The sequence below is a fragment of the Carcharodon carcharias genome, chromosome 3 (assembly GCF_017639515.1).
Source record: "Carcharodon carcharias isolate sCarCar2 chromosome 3, sCarCar2.pri, whole genome shotgun sequence".
Lineage (NCBI taxonomy): Eukaryota > Metazoa > Chordata > Chondrichthyes > Lamniformes > Lamnidae > Carcharodon > Carcharodon carcharias.
In genome coordinates this window covers 87,604,241-87,627,346 of record NC_054469.1, presented here as the reverse complement: position 1 = coordinate 87,627,346, position 23,106 = coordinate 87,604,241, and the positions used below count along the sequence as shown (strand labels likewise).

The window sequence follows — 23,106 nt, the reverse complement described above, 5'->3', positions numbered from 1 at the left end:
CATTCTGTGTCATTAAACCATGCCTTGAGGCCTCAGAAATGGAGCGATGTACTGACAAAAGATCACCGGACAAAAAGGAATCATCTAGCTTCCTTTTCCTTTTGCATATTCAGATTTGCACTTTAGCAAACAAAATGGACCTACCTGGAGTGTTCAACAGTCGCGACATCCTGCAGAAGTACGACACATATTGTTCACAATACTCAGCACTTTTCGTAACCGCAGAGATCTGGTTCAGAGAGGTGCTATAATTCAATTTCACAACAGCAGGTTTCATTGGAGTAGACCCAGAAATTGTTCTTTGCTGTGCCATGTCGTGGTACAATGTCGTCCAGACTTTATCCTCTGTAAGAAGCAAGGGAATCATAACCATCAACTGCTTGTATTCCCAACCAACTGCTGTGAGTATTAATTTTCTGGCAAATAAGCAGAGTCTGGAATTATGCCATCAAGTGTAAAGGAGTAGCAGAGGTGAATGTCCAGGGGTGGGATAGTGTGGGGGAGCTTCTCCCATTTGTTAGGCATAACTTCGGCAGCTGACAGCCTTGGAAAGCCTGGAAAAATGGCATAAACATTGCACTGATTTTCCAGGGTTTCCATGGTTCTTCCTCCAAAGCTATGTCAGATGAGTGGAAGAAGACTCCAAGGATATTCACCCCATCAGCTAAACAAAAACGCTTGATTACATTATTTGGAAGGACATAATTTAATGTCTCATTGTGAGGTAAGCACCACACAACTCTTTTATTTCTACTTCCTCCCTGAAACAAGAAAAACCTTTGTCGTACATCTTTTCACAGAATTCCCCTATCATTTTTTTTAAAAGGTTAATTTTTTGTAAATTCATTTGTATTTGAACAAAGCGAAGCAGAATACAATAAATCTTAAAACACGAACTTTTCAAATGATTGTTCTAAAATATTATTTACTTTCAATAAAAACTTTAGCGATCAATTTTGAAGCCTGATGCCTACTAAATGGTGATAAACATATAAGTATGAAGGAACCTACTAAGGTTTGCACAGCATATGGGGATTCCCACAGATATATAAAGAGTTCTGTAATATGTCAGTGTGCATTAGTTTTGTTGTAAGTAAAGGTGCAAACATGGCCAATCAGCATCAGAAACAGTTATTCAGTGCAATCCTCCTCTCAACGCATGGATCTAAATTAGATGTATGACCTGAAGAGTGGGTCATGAGCAAATTGTGTGAAAGACAGCTGAATCACAGTCTGTTGGTACTTTAATGCAAGTCGAGAGATCACTCAATCACTACATGGCAGTTAGAGACTTGTTTCTCTGATCAAAGATTTCACATAGTACAGTAATCGTGGTGGAGCAAAGATTCCTAAACATATAGGGCTGGATTTTGCCCCCGTCAGGTGGGCAGGTGGGCCCGGGACTGGCCATGAAACCAACTGCCCCCAGCTGCCAATTAAGGACCACCCAGCGTGAAATGTGCTCGTTGCTGGCCAGGAAAGGCCTAGTGAGGGTAGCGGTCTGTTTGCCACTGGGTTCAATGGCGATCTGGCGGCCGGTATAAAGAAGACCCAGGAAGGCCCTGAAAGGCTGCCAGGGAAGGACATTTGTCTGCCATTCTGATGATGCACTCGAATGAGACAGCAAACGCCAGGCGGAAGGGCTAGTCGTGTGGGTACTCGGTTCCCCGCTTTTCCTTTGAGTGCCTTGCTGTCATTCTGGAGGAAATGGCTGCCAGGAGGGACACCTTTGTCCCCTGAGATGGGAGGCGGAGGCCACCACACCTCACCAAGAGGACAAGGGAGGAGGTGGCAGCCCAGGTGAGCAGCCATGATGTGGTGTAGTGCACATGGGTGCAGTGCCAGAAGCACTTCAATGACCTGCTGCACTCAGGAAGGGTGAGTGCTGTGTTGGCATGGATCAGTGTGTAGAAATGTAAAGGTCTGGCCCATAGACCTCAGCGGTGCTTGCGTCTGAGTGCCAACTGGCAATCACACCATTGCTGGCCAAGGGTGTGAGCCCTAGCTGCTTGGGCTGAGGGCCTTGCGGCTTTAGGGCCACAATTTGAGTGTGCCCTGCAAGGTGCTCCTCACCTAGGGTTGACTAGGCTGTAATGGCACTGCAGGGAGAGAGTGGATGAATCAATTCTCCTCTGTCCTTTCAGGAGAAGACAAGCCATATCCGAGCAGAGAGGTCACATACAGGCGGAGGCCCTACCCAACCTGCTGCTGCTCTCCTGGTTTGCACAAGAAGCCCTTGAGCTGCAGAGCGGGCACACTCCACATGCAACCGGGCATGGGGGTGGTGGTCCCAGACAAAGGTAAGAGTGCAGTCTCCTCATTGATGTGAGCCTCAAACCTGGCGTCCCCATTGATCGTTGGAAGACGATGGCACTGTGATGCAGATATCCATTGTCTCACCAGAGTGCCTGGCATGCACTGTGACAGTGTGATAACTTTAACTAATGACATGTCCTTTTTCTCCCTTAGATGTCCCATCCGCAAACCCCAATGGGCCACCCCTGATGCCAGAGGACTACTGGGCATCACTATCACCTGCGCCACACCCGCTCTCTGAAGCAAGCACCAGCGCAGATACCAGCAACTCAGTGGGCATTAGTTCAACAGCTAGTATTTCTGTGCACAATGGTGAGGGCACTTCGCACTCACTTGAGGTGCAGGCAGAGGCAGAGTGCTCAGGGTGCCGGCAGTCGGAGGAGTTCTGGGGGCTAGGATGATGCTCAGTCCATTAGGGAACAGATGCTGCATGTCCAGCGAGATGTGTGAGAGCATCTGGCAGAAATCCATGAGGGTCTGCTTGCCATGGTCTCCATGATATTGGAGTCAATGCGGAGCATGAGCACTGCATTGACCATCATGGTCAAGTGCACTGCCTCCTCTATTGAGAAAGTGGTGACTCTCCTGGAGAGGCAGTTCGAGGGACAGAATGAGGAGTTCCTGGGGTTGCACTCGGATCTGCAAGCCCTCACACATGCAATGACCTCAGGTGGTCAGTGTCAGTGTGGGAGATGGATGAGGCACCCATTATCCCAGCTAGGTGCCCGTCCATCAGTAGTGTGCAGGGAGGTCCACAGTGAACTTACACTGGCGCACGAACTGCCTGTCGTCTCTTTGGGCTCCTTTCAGGGTGCTCTGGATGATGGCAGTGGCTCCTCCACCCCTCTGCCAGTGACCATGGCATCTGATGAAGCTGCAGCGATTGGAGAGATGCCAGCCTGGCACTGGTCGTTCCCTCCCAGGTGGGGCCAGCACAGGCTCCACTGCCAAGGTCATCAAGGCCAACAAGACAGCAGAGTCAGCAGGCTGTCTCCAATGCCGGTGCCAGCAAGGCGGGGAGCACCTAGACGTAGCACTCGCAAATATAAGTTAAAGGGCACAAGAGGGACAAAGGTCACAGGTGATTCTATGTTCATTTATGTTTAGTTAATGTATATTGGTCCGGGACTTAAGACCAGAGAGGTTGATGTAAATAGCCTGTACTTGTCAAAATGGTATCAATTTTGTTTTTGTCGTCATGGCCCGAGTCTTTTATTTTATTAGTGCAGGGTATGTAATGCTGCACGTATGCAGCTCTGAACTTTATTGCACAGGTTCCCACAAGAGGAAACATCCTCTCCACATCCACCCTGTCAAGACCCCTCAGGATCTTATATGTTTTAATTCAAGTTGCCTCTTACTCTTCTAAACTACAGTGGATACAAGCCTAGCCTGTCCAACCTTTTCTCATAAGACATTCCACTCATTCGAGGTATTGGTCTGGTAAACCTTCTCCGAACTGCTTCCAACGTATTTACATCCTTCCTTAAATAAGGTGACCAATACTGTACACACTACTCCAGATGTGGTCTCACTAGTGCTCTGTGTAAGTAAAGTATAACCTCTCTACTTTTGTATTCAATTTCCCTAGCAATAAATGATAACATTCTATTAACTTTCCTAATTACTTGTTGTACCTGCATACTAGTCTTTTGCAATTCATGCAATAAGATACCCAGATCCCTCTGCATCTCAGAGCTCTGCAATCTCTCACCATTTAGATAATATGACTCTCTTTTATTCTTCCTGTTAAAATGGAGAATTTCACATTTCCCACATTATATTCCATTTGCTAGATCTTTGCCCACTCACATAACCTATCTAAATCTTTTTGTTGCCTCCTTATGTCCTCTCCACAATTTACTTTCCTACATTCCTTTGTGTCATCAGCAAGTGTGGCAACCATCCTATCTATCCCTTCATCAAAATCATTTATATAAATTGTAAACAGTTGAGGTCCCAGCACTAATTCCCGTGGCACACCACTTGTTACATGTGCCAATGTGAAAAAGACCCATTTATGCCTACTCTTTGCTTCCTGTTAGCCAACGAATCTTCTATCCACACCAATATGTTACCCCCTACACCATGGACATTTATTTTCCGCTGTCACCTTTGATGTGGCACTTTATCAATTGCCTTCTGGAAATTTAGGTATAGTAAATTCACTGGTTCCCCTTTATCCACAGCGCGTTACTTCCTCAAAGAACTTCAATAAGTTGGTTAAACATGATTTCCCTTTCACAAAACCATGTTGACTCTACCTGGTTACCTTTAACCTATCCAAGTGCCCTGCTATAGCTTCTTTAATAATAGCTTCTAACATTTTCCTTGTTCTTCTAGATGGAAGTGGTCGTGGGTTTTGAAGGTGCTGTCTCAGGAGTGAGTTTCTGCAGTGCATCTTGGTGATGGTACACACTGCTGCCACTGTGCATTGGTGGTGAAGGGAGTGAATGTTTATGATGGGGTGCCAATCAAGAGGGCTGCTTTGCCCCAGATGGTGTCAAGCTTCTTGAGTGTTGCTGGAGCTGCACTCATCCAGGCAGGTGGAGAGGTATTCAGGTTCCAAGTTTCACAACCATACATGAGAGTGGAGAGTACATTTGCACTGTAGAATCTAAACTTTGTTTTCATGGTCTGTGAAAGATTTGAGAGCTATAACAATCATCTCAGCAGCATGAGTTCTGTTTGGTGAGTGAGGGACTCCTGAAAGAGTAATATGTGATAATGGAATCCAATTCACCTCCAGAGACTTGAAGGAATTTGGTGAACAGTATGAATTCAACATTGTCACCTTGTCACCACCTCATCCAAGGGGACTCCAGCTTTTAGAAAGACACATCCAGATGGTTAAGAGAATCTTCATGAAATGCCGAGACAAAGGAAGACACAAAGTTTGCCTTATTGTCACTTCAATCTACACTTCTCAAGACTGCATGAAGTTGTCTGCGGAGCTATAGAATGGAAAAAAGTAAAAGAAAACTCTGCCAATCAAGATTCTTCCTCCTAATTACTTGGAGTAAGAATGACAACACCTCACTAATGCACAGGTCTAAACAGGTCAACACTTCAATAAGTATGGCAAATCCCTGCCTAGGTTGTTGAAAGAACAAACTGTCCATGCACACGACTCATGAAAACTTGGAGCCCAGCAAAAGCTGTTAGTGAAGCTGAGACTCCAAAGTCATATACAACATTGAATCGAAACTGGAAAGCAAATGAGAAGGAACAGAGTCCATATTCGATCTACAACTGAGTTAGAAAAGCAGAAAAGATCATCAATAATAGCATCACGAACAAGCAGCGCGACAACACCAATGTAACCAGCAAGTAACACAACATAAGCAAAATCAAACACAACTCTTACAACATTAGGAGCAACATGCACAATATCACCTGTGCAGCATGCAAACTCATCGCTGAGAACGATGAATGTCAAATCTACAAGATGGAGGCAATCTAAGCGATACCATGAATAATGTTCTTGAGGAAGGAAAACAAGCTATAATAGACTCAAGGTGCTGAATTCATTAATTATACAAGTCGATTGTTAAACTTTTTTAATTTACATACAAAAATTGGAACAGTTATATTTTTAAAAGAAAGAGGGATGTTATATTGTTATATTATCTGAAAAGAGTTAAGAACTAATTGTTATGCAAATATATATCCAGGATGCCATATTCACTGTCGCACTGCAGTCACATACCAAGCAACAATGTATCAGTCCTGATCGAGCTGGTTCATGGCAGATCTGGTGTTCCATGAAAGACAACTGAGTTTGAGCAGAAAATTGAGCAAATAATCTTCCCAAAACTAGTGCAATTTTGAGCACAATTTGTGCCCAGGTTGCTGGACAACCTTCTACTCTTTGAAATGGGGCTCTTTTTACCTGGCTGGCCAGTGGCTGTGAGGAAGCATTCATCAGTATCTCCTTTGCTTGGTATGCACAGTCAGAAAGGTTGGAGTTAACCCCTCAACAACTAGGTAACATCTATTTGTGTATTTGCAAGAGTTTACATTCACATGCACCTGTATTTTCTGCATTTTTGCTATCACTAAAAGTAGCAATACAGGTTATTAGGCCATAAAAAAGTAAAGCAAACATTACGATTTATTTCTAGAGAGACAACATTGAAAAGTAGAGAAGTTATTCTAAACTTGTATCAAACCTTGTTTAGAAAACAAAGTTCTTGTTGCAATATTATAAAAAGAATATAGAGGCAGTGGAGAGGGTGCAGAGAAGATTTATAAGTATGATACCAGAAATGCATGGGTAAACTTACTCAGAAAGTACATATGAACATGGAGCAAGAGTTGGGCCATTTGGCCCCTCTAGCCTGCTTCGCCATTTAAAAATATCATGGCTGATCTGATAGTAATCTCAAAGCTGCATCCGTCTATCCCCGATGACCTGGTGAGAATGTGGAATTTGCTCCCATAGGAAGCTGTAGAGATAAATTGAATGAGGGAGAAGGGAATAGAGGATTATACTAAGGCAGGTTGGGAGGAGCTGGGTACATATACACCAGCATAGACTTGATAGCTCAAAAGGCCTGTTTCTTATGCTTTATGTAATACTGTTACAGAGTTGATCTTCATAAAACCTTTCTTAATGGAAAGATTTAACTTTATTTACAAGACAGCAGCAGTAATTACATGTGTGCACCAAACTCCATAACTAATGAAGAACTCCCCTATAGAGGTTCCCTGCGCTGATGACTCACTGGTTTACAGAGATCATGCAATCTTACATCACAGGATTATTCTTAAAGTTACAGTCCGACATTTCCCAAAACTATAATTACTACAAATAGTGTTTAAGTGACATATGTAGGCTTCTTAACAGGTTACTCCTTAGTCAAAAAAAAGAACTACCACTGTAAATGCAGCACATTCGATTCTCAGGATCAAGTGCATTATCTAAATTTCAAATCTTTAGAATCCACTAATAATCAGAACTGTACATTGCAGAATAGTCTTAACCAGTATTGATTTAAGCTTCCGCAGATCTAATTTATATTGCAGCAGTTTTGCCAAAGAATGCTATAATTCCTCTCAAAACTTTTTTGGAAATATATTTTATATCAGCTTACGAGCATCAGTACCATAATAAAGACAACGTAAACCACACACAAGTGAACATTCTGCAGTGATCTTCAAGCGCATTCTGTAAAATGGGAGAGAAACAGCAGCAGACATTTTGGGAAGAATCTTAGTTTTTGGACCTGCATGCAGTGGAGCAGGCTGGCAGTGGGTTGGGAACCGAAAGATCGCAAAGTGGGTTTTGCAGTGGTTTTTTAACTGAACAACAGCTTAAGCATCTCACTTTTAAAACAGACAGGTGTGATGATGACCCACACTTGACTGTCGAAGCCTCAGGATTTAAAGGGCCACGAGCAAAGGACAGAAAGGATCCATTCTACAATTGTCAGAAGAGGAAGGGCAATTATACTGACAGAGTCTCAACATGCGAAAGTTCGCTCTCCTTGAAATTTAGATAATGCACTTGATCTTGAGAATTGAATGTGTTGCACTTACAGTGGTAGAACTAAAGAGTAATCTGTCAAGAAGTCTTCTTGTGTGGCTTAAACAGTATTACATAAAACATAGAAGCAGCTCTTTTGAGCCAACAAGACTATGGTGGTGTTTACGCACTCAGCTCCTTCCAACCTTAGTATAATCCTCTATTCCCTTCTCCCTCAGAAGCTTAAATTTATCTCTACTATTCACATCAGCATCATCCTATGGGAGCAAATTCCACATTCCCTGCTTCCCCTCTTCCCTGACTCCCCAGTTCTTACAGGCATCCCTGGAGATCATGCTGTTAGCTAAAAGGGGAGAAATATTGTTCCTTGCGTAAGTGAAAAAGAGACAAACTCTGAAAGTATGCATGTCTGGAAATCGCTGAAAAGATAAGCAGCCAGAGAGTGGTCCGTCACTCATGGGTACACTGCCACAAGTGGTTTAATAAGCTCACCAGGGAATACATGAAAAGGGAGATGGTACAGTGAAGGTTCACTAAATGAGGGGGTTGTCCTATGATGACAGGCTAAGTAAATTGGGCTTAAATTCTCTGGAGTTTAGAAGAATGAGAGGCGATCTCATTGAAACCTATAAAATTCTGAGGAGACTTGATAGGGTAGACACTAAGAGATTGTTTCTGCTGGTTGCGGCATCAAAAACACAGGGGGCACCGTCTCAGGATAAGGGGCCAATCATTTAGGATTGAAATGAGGAGAAATTACTTCACTGAAAGCGTTGTGAATCTTTGAAATTCTCTACCCCAGAGCGTTGTGGATGCTCCATTGTTGAATACATAAAAGGCTGGGATAGACAAATTTTTGGTCTCTCAGGGAATTAAGGGAAATGGCGAACGAGCGGGAAAGTGGAGTTGAAGCCCAAGATCAGCCATGATTGTAGTGAATGGCAGAGTAGGCTTGATGGGCCATATGGTTTATTCCTGCTCCTATTTCTTGTGTTCTTGTGGAGGGATGAGTGGCTTGCTACATTCAAGTGCTGACCCCATCACTCTCACTTCCCCAGCCTTCTCCAACACAGCACTTCTCAGGACAATACAAGGTGCAGCTCCACCCATTCCTCTCTCTCAAGGTGTCTCTTCACATCCTCATCCTAACAGCTACTAATGAAACTCCACCCCCAGCTTATTGCCACGTCACACCCATCCCTCACCGTCACCCACCACAAATATTGTCATTCCATCCGCTGAACATTCTCCATTTCTCACACTCATAACTCATTTATTTCTCTACCTGCAGGAGAAGAATGTGCAGAACATCAGGGAGAGGCAGAGATTCAATGGTGGCCCTCCAGTCATCACTACCTTGACTACTGCAGAGGAGGAGACACAGGAGATAAGCAGAGTCTCATCATGCAAGGCCAACAGAGATGGAGAGATGGAGGTCTCCCAGCTACTTGGTGATGGAATTAAATATCACACAGCCACATGGAATACAACCATCATTCATGCAGACTTGATGTCAGCAGCCAATGGAATATGATGATCTGCAAAATGCTGACTTAGAAACCTCTCACCTTGTTCGTTCTAATATATGTCTTCCATCTCCCACAGGCAACACAAGCATCCCTCATCAGCTGGTGCCAAAGGAGGATGAAGACTCCTCAGAGGAGGGTGTTCTGAGACACACTGTCAGATGACACATGTGCAACTTCCATCAGCTCAGGTACGCACAACATGATAGGGCCTCTAGGACAAGTAGTTGAATTGTCACATGGTAAGCCATGGTAAGCTACATCAGAAGACAGTGACAGGAGTGGAGAGTTCCAGTCAGAGTACGAGGTCCCTCCAAGCTCTGTTCAGCTTGATGCAGATGCTGAGCTTTGGGGAGGTTCATTGATGAAGGGGGCTACTCTGGAGCAGCAGCAGAGTGAGTGTGAAGTTCAATCAGCATTTCCAGACGTGCTCTGCATGATTGGAGTGAGACTGGAAGAGTCCGTCTCTAGCATGAGTGTCATGATTTTTCAGACCTTTGTGTTGATGTTCACCTCCCTGGAAAGAGTGGTTACCTGCATGGAGAATCAAACATGACAGGCAACCGAGTGCATGCTGATCCTCATCAATGGCCCACACACTCACTTTGCTAGTTTAAAGTGGATGGAGGAAACTCTTGCCCAGGGCTGTTCAGCATCTCACTATGAAGCGTACCTCAAGTGCTATTGCACTTGTTCCCCATCAATGATCCAAAGTGGAGCTGCAAAAGCTACTCCAACTCTGCTGAGAAGGCTGACAACTGAGAAGAGCAAATTAAAGTCACATAATTCCAAGGTAGCAAAAATGACCTCCAAATCCTTGGAAATCACCTCTAAAGCAGTGAAAGCGCAAATATTCAGAACAAGTCCTGTAAGCAAAACCAATTCGCATAAGTAACAAGCAACTGTCATAGCTTTGCATTTAAAGCCTTTCCAGCCTGTCACTTACTCAGCCCCATCAATCTCTGCTGTGCTCTCACCTTGTTGAAGCTGGTGAGTTTCACACAGCCTGAGAAACCCATGAACTGGCAGTTAAAGCCAAAATCCGAGACTAAAGCTGCAGCCAATTGGCCTGTTGCCTGTTTAAATCTCAGACCCGCCAGTTCCATGAGTTTCCCATGCATTTAGAAACGTACTTCTGTAAATGTGGAAGTCATCAGGATTCTGCCAGGTTCCCAACATGTTAGCAATTTTTACCTATTTACCAACTCTTACTATACTCCACCAATGCACTGACGCTTGAACTCCACCACCACCTCCACCTCACCCCACCCCCAATGCTGGTTAAAATCCCCCCTTTTGGAGTGAAAAGTGCATACATAGCAATTTCCACATTCACATCTCCAGCTGAATTTTTTTTAACTCATTCCTGGGATGTGGGTATTGCTGGCTAGGCCAGCATTTATTGCCCATCCCTAATTGCCCTTGTTCAGAGGGCATTTAAGAGTCAACCACATTGCTATGGGTCTGGAGTCACATGTAGGCCAGACCAGGTAAGGATGGTAGATTTCCTTCCCTGAAGGACATTAGTGAACCAGATGGGTTTTTAAAACAATTGGCATTGGTTTCATGGTCATCATTAGACTTTTAATTCCAGACTTTTATTGAATTCCAATTCCACTATCTGCCATGGTGGGATTCAAACCCGTGTCCCCAGAACATTATCTTGGGTCTTTGGAATACCAGTCCAGTGACAATACCTCAATGCTACTGCCCACCCCCACCCCCATTCCCAACCCCAACCCCAACCACACCCCTCCACCCCCCTTAGCTAAATGATGGGGCAAAATGTTCTGCCTGTCGGGCAGGGAGCCAATCCATGCCGGAGAAGTGGGCCCCGCCTTGATTAGCCCACCCAGCATGACATCCGGCCTGTGCAGGCGGGGGGATTCCCCAAAAGCGAGAGTGCGCTCTTTCACGCATGCGCACAAAAGAGTGCACATCTCCCTGAGGCTAAGTGCTGCCTCAGGGAGATCGCTTATACTTTTAAAAACATTAAAAATAGAAAAGAAAATTCCTTAACATGTCCCCCTCATGTGACAGTGTCACAAGAGATGGGGCATGTTCATAAATTACAGTAAAACTTTATTAAACTGTTTAAAACCCTGCATGAAACCTCATCCTGCCGATGGATGAGGTTTCATGTTTTTTCTATTTGCCGCCGGGAATCCTGGCCTGCCCACCAACGTTAAGGTTGGACGGGCAGGTCCTTTAATTGTATAATTGATCCTGTCAATGGCCTCAGTTGGCCATTAACAGGTCGACGAGCGCACAGCTGATTTTGCTGTGCCCCCGCCTTCCTGAAAATTTAAATGGGGCGGGATGACATAGGGGTTCTTCCCGACGTCATCCCGCGTCATCGAGCGGGCCATGCCCCCGATCGCAGTCGGCAAAATTCTGCCCATGGAGTCTATGGGTGAAAATTTCCATTTTTTGAACTGAGTGCTGTGGCGGGCAAGCTCTGCAGCGCATTTGGTTAGAATGGCGGGAAATCATGCCCGCTTACATGCTTGGAAGCTAATTAATTATGCGGAGGCGAGTATCTCACCGAATCACCTGGTGAGTCAGGAACAGATTTATCTGCCCCGCTGTTACCTAATGGGGTTGAAGGTCTGGGCACCATATTTATATGCCACCCAAGAAGACACATTTCACTCTCTGCAGCCCAGCTGTCTTTAGGACATCCATAGAGATGCTGCAAAGCAGAAGAAGAAGAAAGCTGCCCTGAGGTTTAGCCCCGACTCCCAAGGGGCATTAAATGAGGATTACAGCAACACTGGGATATGCTTTACCCCAGGGATGGCTCTAAGAAGCTTCACCTCTCTTCCTAGAGGCCATAACAGGTCAGCATGGCTGGCAACCGCCCCTGCAACGCCATCCAGTGCAGGAAGTGAATGAATGATCTTATCTGCTCCATCAGGGTAAGTCAACCTTCAACTCCCTCCAATCTCATACTCTCATCATGGCATTATGCACCCAAAGGGTTACACACTTCGGGGTTCGCTCACAATATTAGCGAGTGACACATATCAGCACTGATTGTCTCACAGATATTTTCACGTCACCACCATTTCATCTATCATGCTGCACAAACTCCATCTTTAGCCCTTTCTGGGGAGGGCTCACTACACGGAGGAGGCTTGCATGCTTCCCAACCTCAGCTCCAACCCTTCTCATCACATTGCTTCCTTTTGTCTTCATGCAGACCAAGCTTGCCCACAACAGGAGAGAAAGATCCCAGGTCGGAGGAGGGGCGGCTAACATAACTGACCTCACTAAATTCAGGGAGGATGCCACACTGGTGGGGAGGACGGTGATCGCTCCTGTGGGGAAGGCAAGAAGGCTTCTTCCAGCAACCTAGTATGGATGAGACCGCCATAAGTTCATCACATCCTGGCATTCACAGTGACTGACATGCAATCTTTTATTCTGCCTCCTCATGAACTAAATCTGTTCTCTCTCTCTTACAGGCACCAGCAGGTCCAGATAGAGGAGGAGAGCCAACATAAGCCTCAGTCCCCAGCCCACCTCAGAGGAAGAAGCTGAGGAAAAATCTGAAGATGACGTGTCACTGCATTCACCCGCACCCTCCACCAACACAGAGACAAACACCTCGGTGGATCATAGTTCTAGATTAGGCTTGGGGTCACTTTCTGTCAATACCTCACTGATATGTCTCCACAATAGTCAGAGGCAATAACAGCCCAGATCCATGGCATTCAGAGGGCTGTTGGAGATCAAGCACCGGCTGAGCCTGAGTTAGATGATGAGCCTCTGCGAGCGGCCACCGATACAATGCTGGAAATGCAACGACAGGCGACGGAAAATCTGGCTGAGATGCGAGAGTCACTCAGCAGGCTAGAGTGAAGGACGGAGGAGTCCCTCCGCATTCTTATGAAGTCATGGCTTAGATGAGCACATTGAGGTCACCATGGGAAGGATGGCGAGCGCCTTGGAGACCTTGGTCCAGCAGGTATTGCCGGATTTGTGCTCAGACCAGCACTCCATGGCTATAGGCATTGGTGGTATCCATCAGTGGCTCAGTGAGAGGAGGGTGGCGCATCTTGATCTCCCTCTAGGTGCACTCCTCAGAAGGATAAAACAGTAAAAACCGGGAAATAAAAATATTGGTCTGAACTGTTCTTATATACTTTAAAATGGAACACCAGTAAAGACTGGGAAATAAGGGTACTGGTCCAAACTGCTGTTACCTTCTAGGCCATCTCCTCAAAGAGTCAGGGCCCTCAGACACCCACAGGAAGGATGATCATCAGCTGGACACCCTGGGGGCATGCATACAAGGCACTCCAGGGGTGTCCAGCCACTCAAAACCCCCTCTGCCTGTGATCCCATCCACTCCAGCAGGTCAGGCCAAGGAGATGCCTTTGCTCCTGAGCAGGAGACCCTTATCAGGCCGGGGCCCTCCAGGTCTTGGACCACCAGATGATGTTCGCCATTGACGACACAGACAAGAGGGTGTAGCAGTCAGCAGGCTGCCTCCCCCGTTGCTACAGATGTCAGGGTAGCACCAAGGCATAGTGTTAGGGTTAGGAAAATTAAGAAATCACTTCTGGGTTACAGGTGCTCTATCACTGTAAATATCATGCATTTTTGTAAATACATTTGATGTCACTGAGAATCGTTTGGTCATTTGAAGGTGTTGTGCATATTCATTTTGTGCCCTCTTCTAGCAAGGGTGAGCCATCCTCCCACGCAGTGATCACATTCCTTTGTAAGCCTTACATTCATGTGATGTAAACCTCAGTCCAGATAGTTACTGCAGTGTTATGTCTGGTAGATGTGTCAAAATCTTTACTGAGTGCTCTTATTGTTTGCGAGACAACATTGTGTAAGGCTGCTCAGTAACTTGAAGGGATAGTAGCAGTTGTGTCACCTAAGTGGTATGGCCAAAGCACAAAACCTGGCAAGATGGAAAAAGTCGAACTATGTGCTCATTTCACTGTTAGCTGTAGTTTCTAATTAAGGTGGCCACGCACTGTTTTGTTGACTTTTAATTCCCAGAGTACACAGATACAGGAGATACAGGGTTCACTGCTGAACTTTCCAGAGATCATGGCCTAGTGAATCATGAGGGTTGAAGATGCAGGTACTAGTGCGGAACTTGCTGTTAATGTGACTGGTCTTACATCCCTTTCTGATTAATGGAATGGCACTAAGGGACAGGAGTAATGTAGCCATCTCCCATTATTTTCACCTTAATCTTCCTGGGCCCGTGAGGCTTTCAATGTGTCATGTGCACACCTTCCACGTCGGAACTCTTTCATAGCATCATCAGATGGAAGCTGACCCTTAGCTCCCTCTTCAGCTTATGGCCCACCAGCTCTTCATTATCCAAGAAGCTCTTGGCCTTCTCCATTTCTTCCTCCAGCAAGGGACCCTTCCTTTGAAGTGCCATGTTGTGGAGGGCACAACAAACCACTACTATGCAGGGGACCCTCTCAGGATTATACTGCAGAGCCCCAGCTGAGTGGTTTAACATTGAAGCACATCTTCAGGATGCCAATGGTCTGTTTGATTATGGATCCTGTGGAGCTATGCCCGTCTCTTTCTGAGGCACTCTGAGGACGACACACGGGTGTCATGAGCCATCAGACGAGCGGGTTCCCCTTATCCCCAAGCAGCCATCCCTGTGCTCGCTAAGGTCCCTCAAATATGTGAGGAACCTGAGAGTGACTTGGGATGTATGAGTCATGGCAACGCCCAGGATACGTGGCGTAGACATGCATTATGTGCTTCAGAAGATCGCAGGCCAATTGAATATTGATGGACCTTTAAGGCTGATGAACATCAGAGGCTGATGTCATGAAGCCCTCAGAGACACATGTGTGCAGTTGATCGCACTCTAGGGAAGCCTGAGATAGCCGCAAAACCATTAAACCTAGCAGCCTGGTTACTTTCATCAGCTGTGAGCCTCACATAATGATAAGCCTTACTGTATAGGGCATCGGTCACTTCCTCAATGCATTTATGTTTGGTGGTCTGCTAAAAGATGCACGGGTCCCCTATGGATCCCTGGAACAATCCGCAGGCAAAGAAATTGACTGCAGCGGTGATCTTCAGGACCACAGGCAGAGGATGTCCACCCAGTCCATGGGGCATTAAATCCTTCCGCAGAACGTGGCAGATGTGATCCACCCAATTTCTGGGCAGTAGGAAACATGCCCGGCATTGTCTTTCACTCATCTGCAGATAGGTGAGTCTCCTTCGGTAGACCCTTGGTTGAGCAAGTCGCCTCTGTGGTATAGGTCTAACTTCTCCTTTGCTTGTTGCTGGGGCTCCCCTGGATCCTGAACCTCAGGCGGGGCCTCCTCCTGATGTTGCACTTGACGGCACCAGGCCCTTCTTCTCCTGTTCCATTCCATGAGCACCACAAGAAGGCAGGATTGAGCCCGTGATCCATTCTTGTATGCTCCTGCCCTCTGTGGGGAACGATAGAACAGAGTAATGATTCATGGGGAAAGGTAGTAAAGCTTTTACTCGCAAACAACATGCCACTGTCATGGCATTGAGCTGCGTCTGCGCTACTAGCCTTGTTGCTGATATAGCCTTATAGCTGAGGGACAGACTCACAGAGCAAGATGATCAGGATGCCAAACCTGATACTTACCATCTCAATCCCACAGAGTTTGGAAAAGGTTTAGATGCCTTAATGACATGCGCTACTTTACCAAACTCACTCCTCCAATCTCAGAAGTGGCCTACTGATTAAAGGTTAGTTGAGCATGAGCTATGACTGGATGCCCTTTGGCTCATTGTGCATGCCAATTGGAGAAAGCACATTAGAGGCTTGCATTGATGATCTGCCATGTATGCTGCAGCTGTGCCTCCTTAATGGTTGCCTTCACTCCCAATTTTCACATTCCTGTGTGTTTAAGACTAAAATGGAGTGAATGTTTTGTGAGTCCAATGACTCCTACAGTCTATCTTTAAAGTACTACAAATGGCAATGGCTCTGATGGAATATTCTCAAAAAGATTTTCACTTCTACCACAGCTCCGACTTCATTTCAATGTTTTGGGTGTAAGCAGGCTGAGGCAGCCCATGAAATTGGGCCCCTAGTGCAGCCCTGGGCTCCTTCCACACTGACTCCAACACCTCCCATCCAGATTCTTTTCCAGTTTCAATTTCTGACTGCGCCATAACTGCCACTGAACAAGATGGTGGTGCTCAGATTCTATTACGAGACCAGCTTTGACCCTCCCTCTGTGACTGTCACCGTCCCCCCAATCTTCCTGGAATGCCACAGTGTGCAGGTAGAGATGCATCCTGTTGTTCTCCAGCTTTCCCCAATAATCCTGAATCTCATAGTTACTGTGTCAGACATTCCAACCCTCCTACCTGAACGCATAACTATAAATGTCCCAATGCCCACTGTGAACCTCACCCCTCCCCATCTTGAGGCTGCGTGCACGGTCACGTACAGAGGAAAATCCTTCCACCCCCAGGAAGGTTTCACATATCTCCCTCTGCAGTACATTTGTCCCCTTTACAGGCTGCAGGTGCCTCCCAGAACCCTGATTATCCCATCTACAGCCCAGTACCAAGATAGACACGACCATGACCAGCGACATTAAAACCAAGACCATGCCCTGCACACCAAGCTGTGACTTCTTATTGAGCACACAGCCATTGCCCCTCCCTGGAGTAGACCTATGATGTGTCTGCCATGCATGGTCCTGTAGCCTGGCCTGCAAAACCCCAGGACTGACTGCACTACGGCAGCCTGGCTACTTGGTGCTGAAAGCCCCAGGACAGACTTCAATCTGGTACTCTGACTACTTGGCCCCCGCCCGTGACTGTCTTTCTCTTTGCCTTACTATTCCTTCCCGACTGCTAACAACACATTGTCCTTCCTTCCCCACCACTACCCCCCAACTTCCATGAGTCCCTGTGCAATCCCTCCCTTACATTAAGCACTTTCCCCTCTCCTACCTCCATGAGTGTTGGTGCAAGCCTTACCCTCTTGGGGCAAACTAACACCATCCCTGCCTCATATTCCTGAGTCTGCACGCTTCCCCTCCATTGCATGTAATTCTTTTTCCATTCCACCCCTTTCTATTTCTGTTTTCCTGTCTTTCATGTTGGGCTCCAGTTTCCCCCTACCTTGATCTCCCCTCTGCCTAAACTACCCCCATTCCCCCACCACCTTCCCCTCTTTGCCCATTGTCTCCCGTGTCTTCTCTGCTTCACCCCCACTCCCACAACCCCCTGGTCTCTGTCTGGGTAGCTGACCTGACTGAACCCCCAAATAACACCCAATCTCCCCTCTCCCCTCCCCTCCCCCCACCACCCCCTGGACAATGGAGGGAGGCAGTGAAGAACACAAACTTTCACCCCCACCAGTGTGGCATCTTGGAGGCTTTGCTGAAAAGCTGGAGTCGTGCTGCTGCAGGTAGGCTTTGCCTGTTGCACTCACCTTGAAGGCATGAGTGAGGTGAGGGCCATCAGTTGCACACCACTTATATCCAAACGTGTTTCAGACTGGACTGATTTCCTGCTGACATGGTGCTTGGTTGGGAGGGATTCCGGTGAGCAGTGTTTTTAATGAACATTCATGAGAGAGAATTGCATGCAAATGGGGCTGTTGCCATGGATCAGTGGGAAACCCGACACACCATCATGTCACCATGAAAGTGGTGAGGGGAAAATTGCAAACTTTTTGGCCTCTTTTTCCATGCTTGCACGCCATGAAACCTGTTGCAGGCTGGAGGGGAAAGTTTTATCTTGGTGGTCAATAGCAGCCTCTGATTTAGCAAAATCAGAGCAGCGAATATTGCCTCTGTGACGTCACGACGTGTGCATACTTCCTTCATTCGCTAAAACAAAGGGCAAAAATCAGGAATGCTCTAAAGATTTGTTTCTACTGGTTCTACTTTGATGGCACAAGTGATAAACGTCTAGCTCATGTGGAATTTAACACATACCAAGATGGTCCTGGCTGATATGTTGATTTGTCCCAAACCTCCAGGCTTTGCCTTCAGCCCCCATGACAAACTCTGTACCCATGCCACCCTCCAGATACAAGCTCAAGCTGAATCAGACTGTTGATAATATCGATGCCTTTACTCGACCCTGAGCTGGGTATCATTACCATGGCAAAAAAAAAGCACCAGCTCCCTCCTCCATAACATTGCCCACCTTTGCCTCTGCATCAGACCATCCTGCTGCTAAAACCCTCATCCATGCTTTGGCACTTCCAGACTGTACTGTTCTGATGCTCCCTATGCTGATCTTTCACCCTTCAACTCTATAAATTTTAATTCATCCAAAACTCTGCTGTTTATATCCTATTCCCAGCCCTGCTTGCCCATCACCTCATCTTTGCTGACCTATGTTTGTTCCCAGTGCCCACACCCATCAGACTTAAGATCTCATCCTCTAAATTCCCAACTAAATATGAGGAAAACCAAAGCCAATGTCTTGGTGTCACCACTTGCATGATATCCTATGGTATGGCTTGGGGTGTTTTATCATGCCAAAGGTGATGCAAGTTGCTGTTGTTTTATAATTTATAATTTATTCCTGGCCTTGTTCCTAGCCAACGACTTCATTCCTCCCCCTGGTAACTGTCGGACAATGAATCAGACTATTCTCAATCTTAGTGTTGTTTTTGACCCTGAGATGAGCTTCCAACCACTTATCTGCTCCATTACTAAGACTGCCTATTTCCATCTTTGTAACTCATTAGTTGCACCAAGTTCCATTCAGCTATTAACCCTGTGCTCACTGACCTACCCTGACACCTGGTTAAGCAATGCGTCAATTTTAAAATTCTCATTCTTATGTCCAAGTTCCTCCAGGGCCTTGCTCATCTCTATCTCTGTAACTTCCTCTTGTCCCTAAACCTTCTAACATATCTGCCAATTTTGACCTCTTGTGCATTCCTGATTTAATTGCTCCACCATTGGTGGCTGTGCCTTCAGTTGCCTGGACTCTAAGTTCTGGAATTCTCTCCCTAAACCTCTCCACCTCCCTTTCCTCCTTTGATGCTCCTTAAAACCTGTCTCTTTTACCAAGCTTTTTCTCATCTGCTCTAATATTAACTTAAGTATCTTGGTGTCACCACTTGCATGATATCCTATGGTATGGCTTGGGGTGTTTTATCATGCCAAAGGTGATGCAAGTTGCTGTTGTTTTATAATTTATTCCTGGCCTTGTTCATCCCACTGTCCATAACCTCCTTCAGTTCTACAGCCCCCATCCAGAATTCTCCATTCTTCTGAGATTAGCCTCTTGTGCAACCCACCTCCTTTTGCCTCACAGTTGGTAAGCCATGCCTTCAGTCATCCTTTGTGAGACCCTCTCTAAACTCCTCCACGTTTCGATCTCCCTCACCTCCTTTGTGATAACCCTCCTAAAATCTACCTCTTCAAGCTTTTTGTCATCTTTTTAATTTCCCCTTCTTTGCACTTGGACCAAGAGTCGTGGACTTTGTCTTACAAATTAGAGGACCATGTGATTGAAGGGAGAAAGTCTTTCAATTCGAGCTTTACATGTTATGACTATGTGCTGCTGTTATTGTGAGATAAATGATTCCTATGATAGCACTTTTCACACTCAGCTGTGTCACAATCTCCATATCTTACCTTCCAATGGTCAAAAATCAAGGCCAGGATTTTCTCGTCAGTGAGCAGGGGGTGGGGCCCGCTTGAACTCCCGACGTCACCAACTGAGGCCATTGACAAAGTCATTAAAGTAATTAATGGACCTGCCTGTCCAGCCTTAAGGTTGGCAGGCAGGCGAGGAGTCCTGGCAAGCATTAGAAAAAGCATGAAACCTCATCCACGGGCAGGATGAGGTTTCATGTAGGTTTTTAAAATTTTAATTAAAGTGTTTTTAAAAGTTATGGACATGTCCCAACTCGTGACAGGGAATTTCTTTTTCTCTCTTTCTAATACTTTTTACAGTAGAGCCAATCTTCCTGAGGCAGCATTCAACATCAGGAAGATGAGCGTGCGAAAGAGCGCACAATCAGTTTAGGGAATCCCCCCCTGCCCTCACAGGAAGCGCACAGCGCTTCATGGCGGACATCACGCTGGGCGGGCCTTAATTGGCCCGCCCACGTGAAATGGCGGCGTGCCCCCAATCGGGGGTGCCAATCGGAGGCATTTTCAACTTCCAGGGGAAAATCGTAGCCCAAGGGTTAATTGCACCTTGTAACAACTACCTTATTGAAATATTTAAACACCCTGTAATCCTTCCTAAGTAAATTGATTCTGCTTCAAAAGGCTGGATCACAATATATTCCAGATTGCTGTGAAATGCATCAAAAAAGTGTCAAAAATGAAAATTTACGCAGGGTTCCTGCACCCCACCACTCACACACCTCCCTACCCCACCACTTCAAATTAAACCTTGCATATTCAGTTCTCATGAACCCTTCATACAACTTCTAGATCTACCATGGTGAAAAATATTTTTTCATATACTTCTCCTGAAAATACAACTGATGGATACCTGCAGTTTCAGTTAAAATAAGTTCACGTGCAGACTATTCTCAGTAATAATAACTTATTTTTTGTACCATAGAAAAGACCTCTGGTTTCATTTTTCCACTGATAAAGGCTGTGAAGTGAGAAATATGATCTGAGAATGCCAGTGAAAATTATGAAATCAATTTTCATAATTTTATCTTATTTAGTTATTGTGAAACAATGGCTGGAATTTTCTGTGTCCCCTGGCATCGGGCAACATGGTGGGCATGAGCGGGCATGGAGGGAAGACCAAAAATTGGTTTCACAATCTCGTGAAACCAAGTTGCAATCGCCCATCGTTTCCTGCCACCGCACGTCAGGAATTTCATTGTAATACACCTGTACATGATTATTAGCTCAGCTCACCAGAATCATCCCTCCACACGGGATCATCCAAGCACACCGGCGTGATTGCATGCCAATATGTTTCACAACTGAACATATGTAACAGGCACTTGGCGAGCTGCACTTCACTCGAGATTTTGAGGTTTGTTTGCCTATCTTGCTTCAGGCAGCACTCTCGGTCATTAGATCAAGGCTTCACAGACAGCATCACATCACTTTTAGAGGGGGTTCACAGGTAGCTTTCTACCTACGAGACCAGCCGTACAGTGAGGAAGGTTTATCAATGGCTGCAGGGCTACGGCTTGCTTGGGGAAGGGGGTATCCCAGGGTGTGTGTGGGGGCACATGTTGATCTGTGCAAATGGCCTCAAGCGGGTGAGGGCTGAGGAGGTAGACTCCAGAGGAGATGAGGCCAGATGGAGATGTAAGGGTGTGTGTGAGACTGAGTGGTGATATCCCTTGAGCTGGTAGTGGGATGACTAAGTGATGGCCTTTTAAGTGTGTGAGTTTAGAGTAATGAGATGGTTGCCTTACCCTGGCAGCAGAGATGAGGTCATTCATCCTCTTTCTGCATTGGATGGCCAACCTCTTGTGTGCAGAGTTGGTACTGACCACCTCTGCCACCGCCTCCCAAGTCGGAGTGGTGACACTGAAGGGCCTCCTGCGGCCAGAGCAGGGTTAGAGGGCATTGCGGCAGGCTCCAACAGTGTCCAGAAGTCGCCCCGGGGTTGTGTCACTGATTCAGGGGCTGCATTCTTCTTGCCTTTCAGGGCCTTATCTTCTGTGAAGCAGTCCTGGGCTGGAAGCACGGAAACGTGTGCTAATAGCTGCACTTTACGTATGGCCCCCAGTCTGAGGAAGCTGTGAGGTGGTGGCATGGCAGGTGAATGAGAGCCCCCCCTGCCATCAAAACAGCCTGTTTCTCAGGAATGCATGATTAATAAGGCAGGATTGGGACAACACAGTCTGAAAAGCCGCCATTGCGGCTGGCGGGTAAAATGTTCCTTCTCCAACCCGCTACCACGCTTAATGAAAACCTGGGACCTTGGTCACAAGTCAGGGCTGTAATTCAATTTTTGTCAAGGCTTTTTGGAGCTGTGTTTGTATTTTGTCAGTTTCTTAATTTACATTTATGTTTACATGCAGTAGACACCATTATTAGAGCTAGATAGTTGAGATAACTCTTAAATAATATATTTAGAACCCTGACTTAGGTGTCGCCTGATGAGGACCTTCATTTCAGGAAGAAGTGGGCTGGAACGCTTGCAATCGCTGTTGTGACAACCATACCAAAATGACAGAAATGTACATGATTTATTTTCCTCTTCAACAATAGAGGCTATTGTGTGAAATGCAAAACATGTAGTCAGAAAAATGCCTCATGTTTGTGCAGTCTCTTGTGAACTTGATATAACACTACTGGGCTGCTATTATATTCTGTATGGGATATTTTGAGGTTATGAGCTTAAGGCATAAACATTTTATTTTCAGCATTGTAGAAACTTCAAAGAAGTAATTTGTTATTTTTGATGAATGTTACATGAGGCAGATTGCAACATTTCAGTAGTTCATCACAGTGAATCAAGAATGTTGCAGAATCTAGTGTACGAAGTATAGCAACTAGACTTGCTTCAGTGAAAGAAGACACGTATTTTATCAGTTCGTGACACAAATGCTTTTTGCAGAAGTGTTTTGATTTACAAGGAGGGGAATCATTAAAGTCAACTTTTCATTCTTTTAAACTGCATCATTGCTCTGGCTATCAGGGAAAGACATCACAAAGGGTTCATTAAATATCACATTTCTCTAACACACTAATACCTTCTTAAACATGCTGTCATGCAACGTGCCCCTGTTTGCATGGAAGAGTGCACAATGGTGTGAGAAGTAACATAATATCAAATCAACAGTTTCATTTGTTCCTGTTTTGAAATTCAGCA

At 45.8% G+C, this 23,106-nt stretch overlaps 1 protein-coding gene across 1 annotated transcript in view; it reads right to left on the bottom strand.

Annotated features, from left to right (window-relative positions):
• The window catches only part of cntnap2a (contactin associated protein 2a), a 1,656,857-nt gene that overhangs the window by 971,100 nt on the left and 662,651 nt on the right, over positions 1-23,106 (bottom strand). Inside the window, exon 14 of the mRNA XM_041183966.1 lies at positions 145-345. Coding sequence (XP_041039900.1) covers positions 145-345 — 201 coding nt within the window. The remainder of the gene's footprint in view (positions 1-144; positions 346-23,106) is intronic.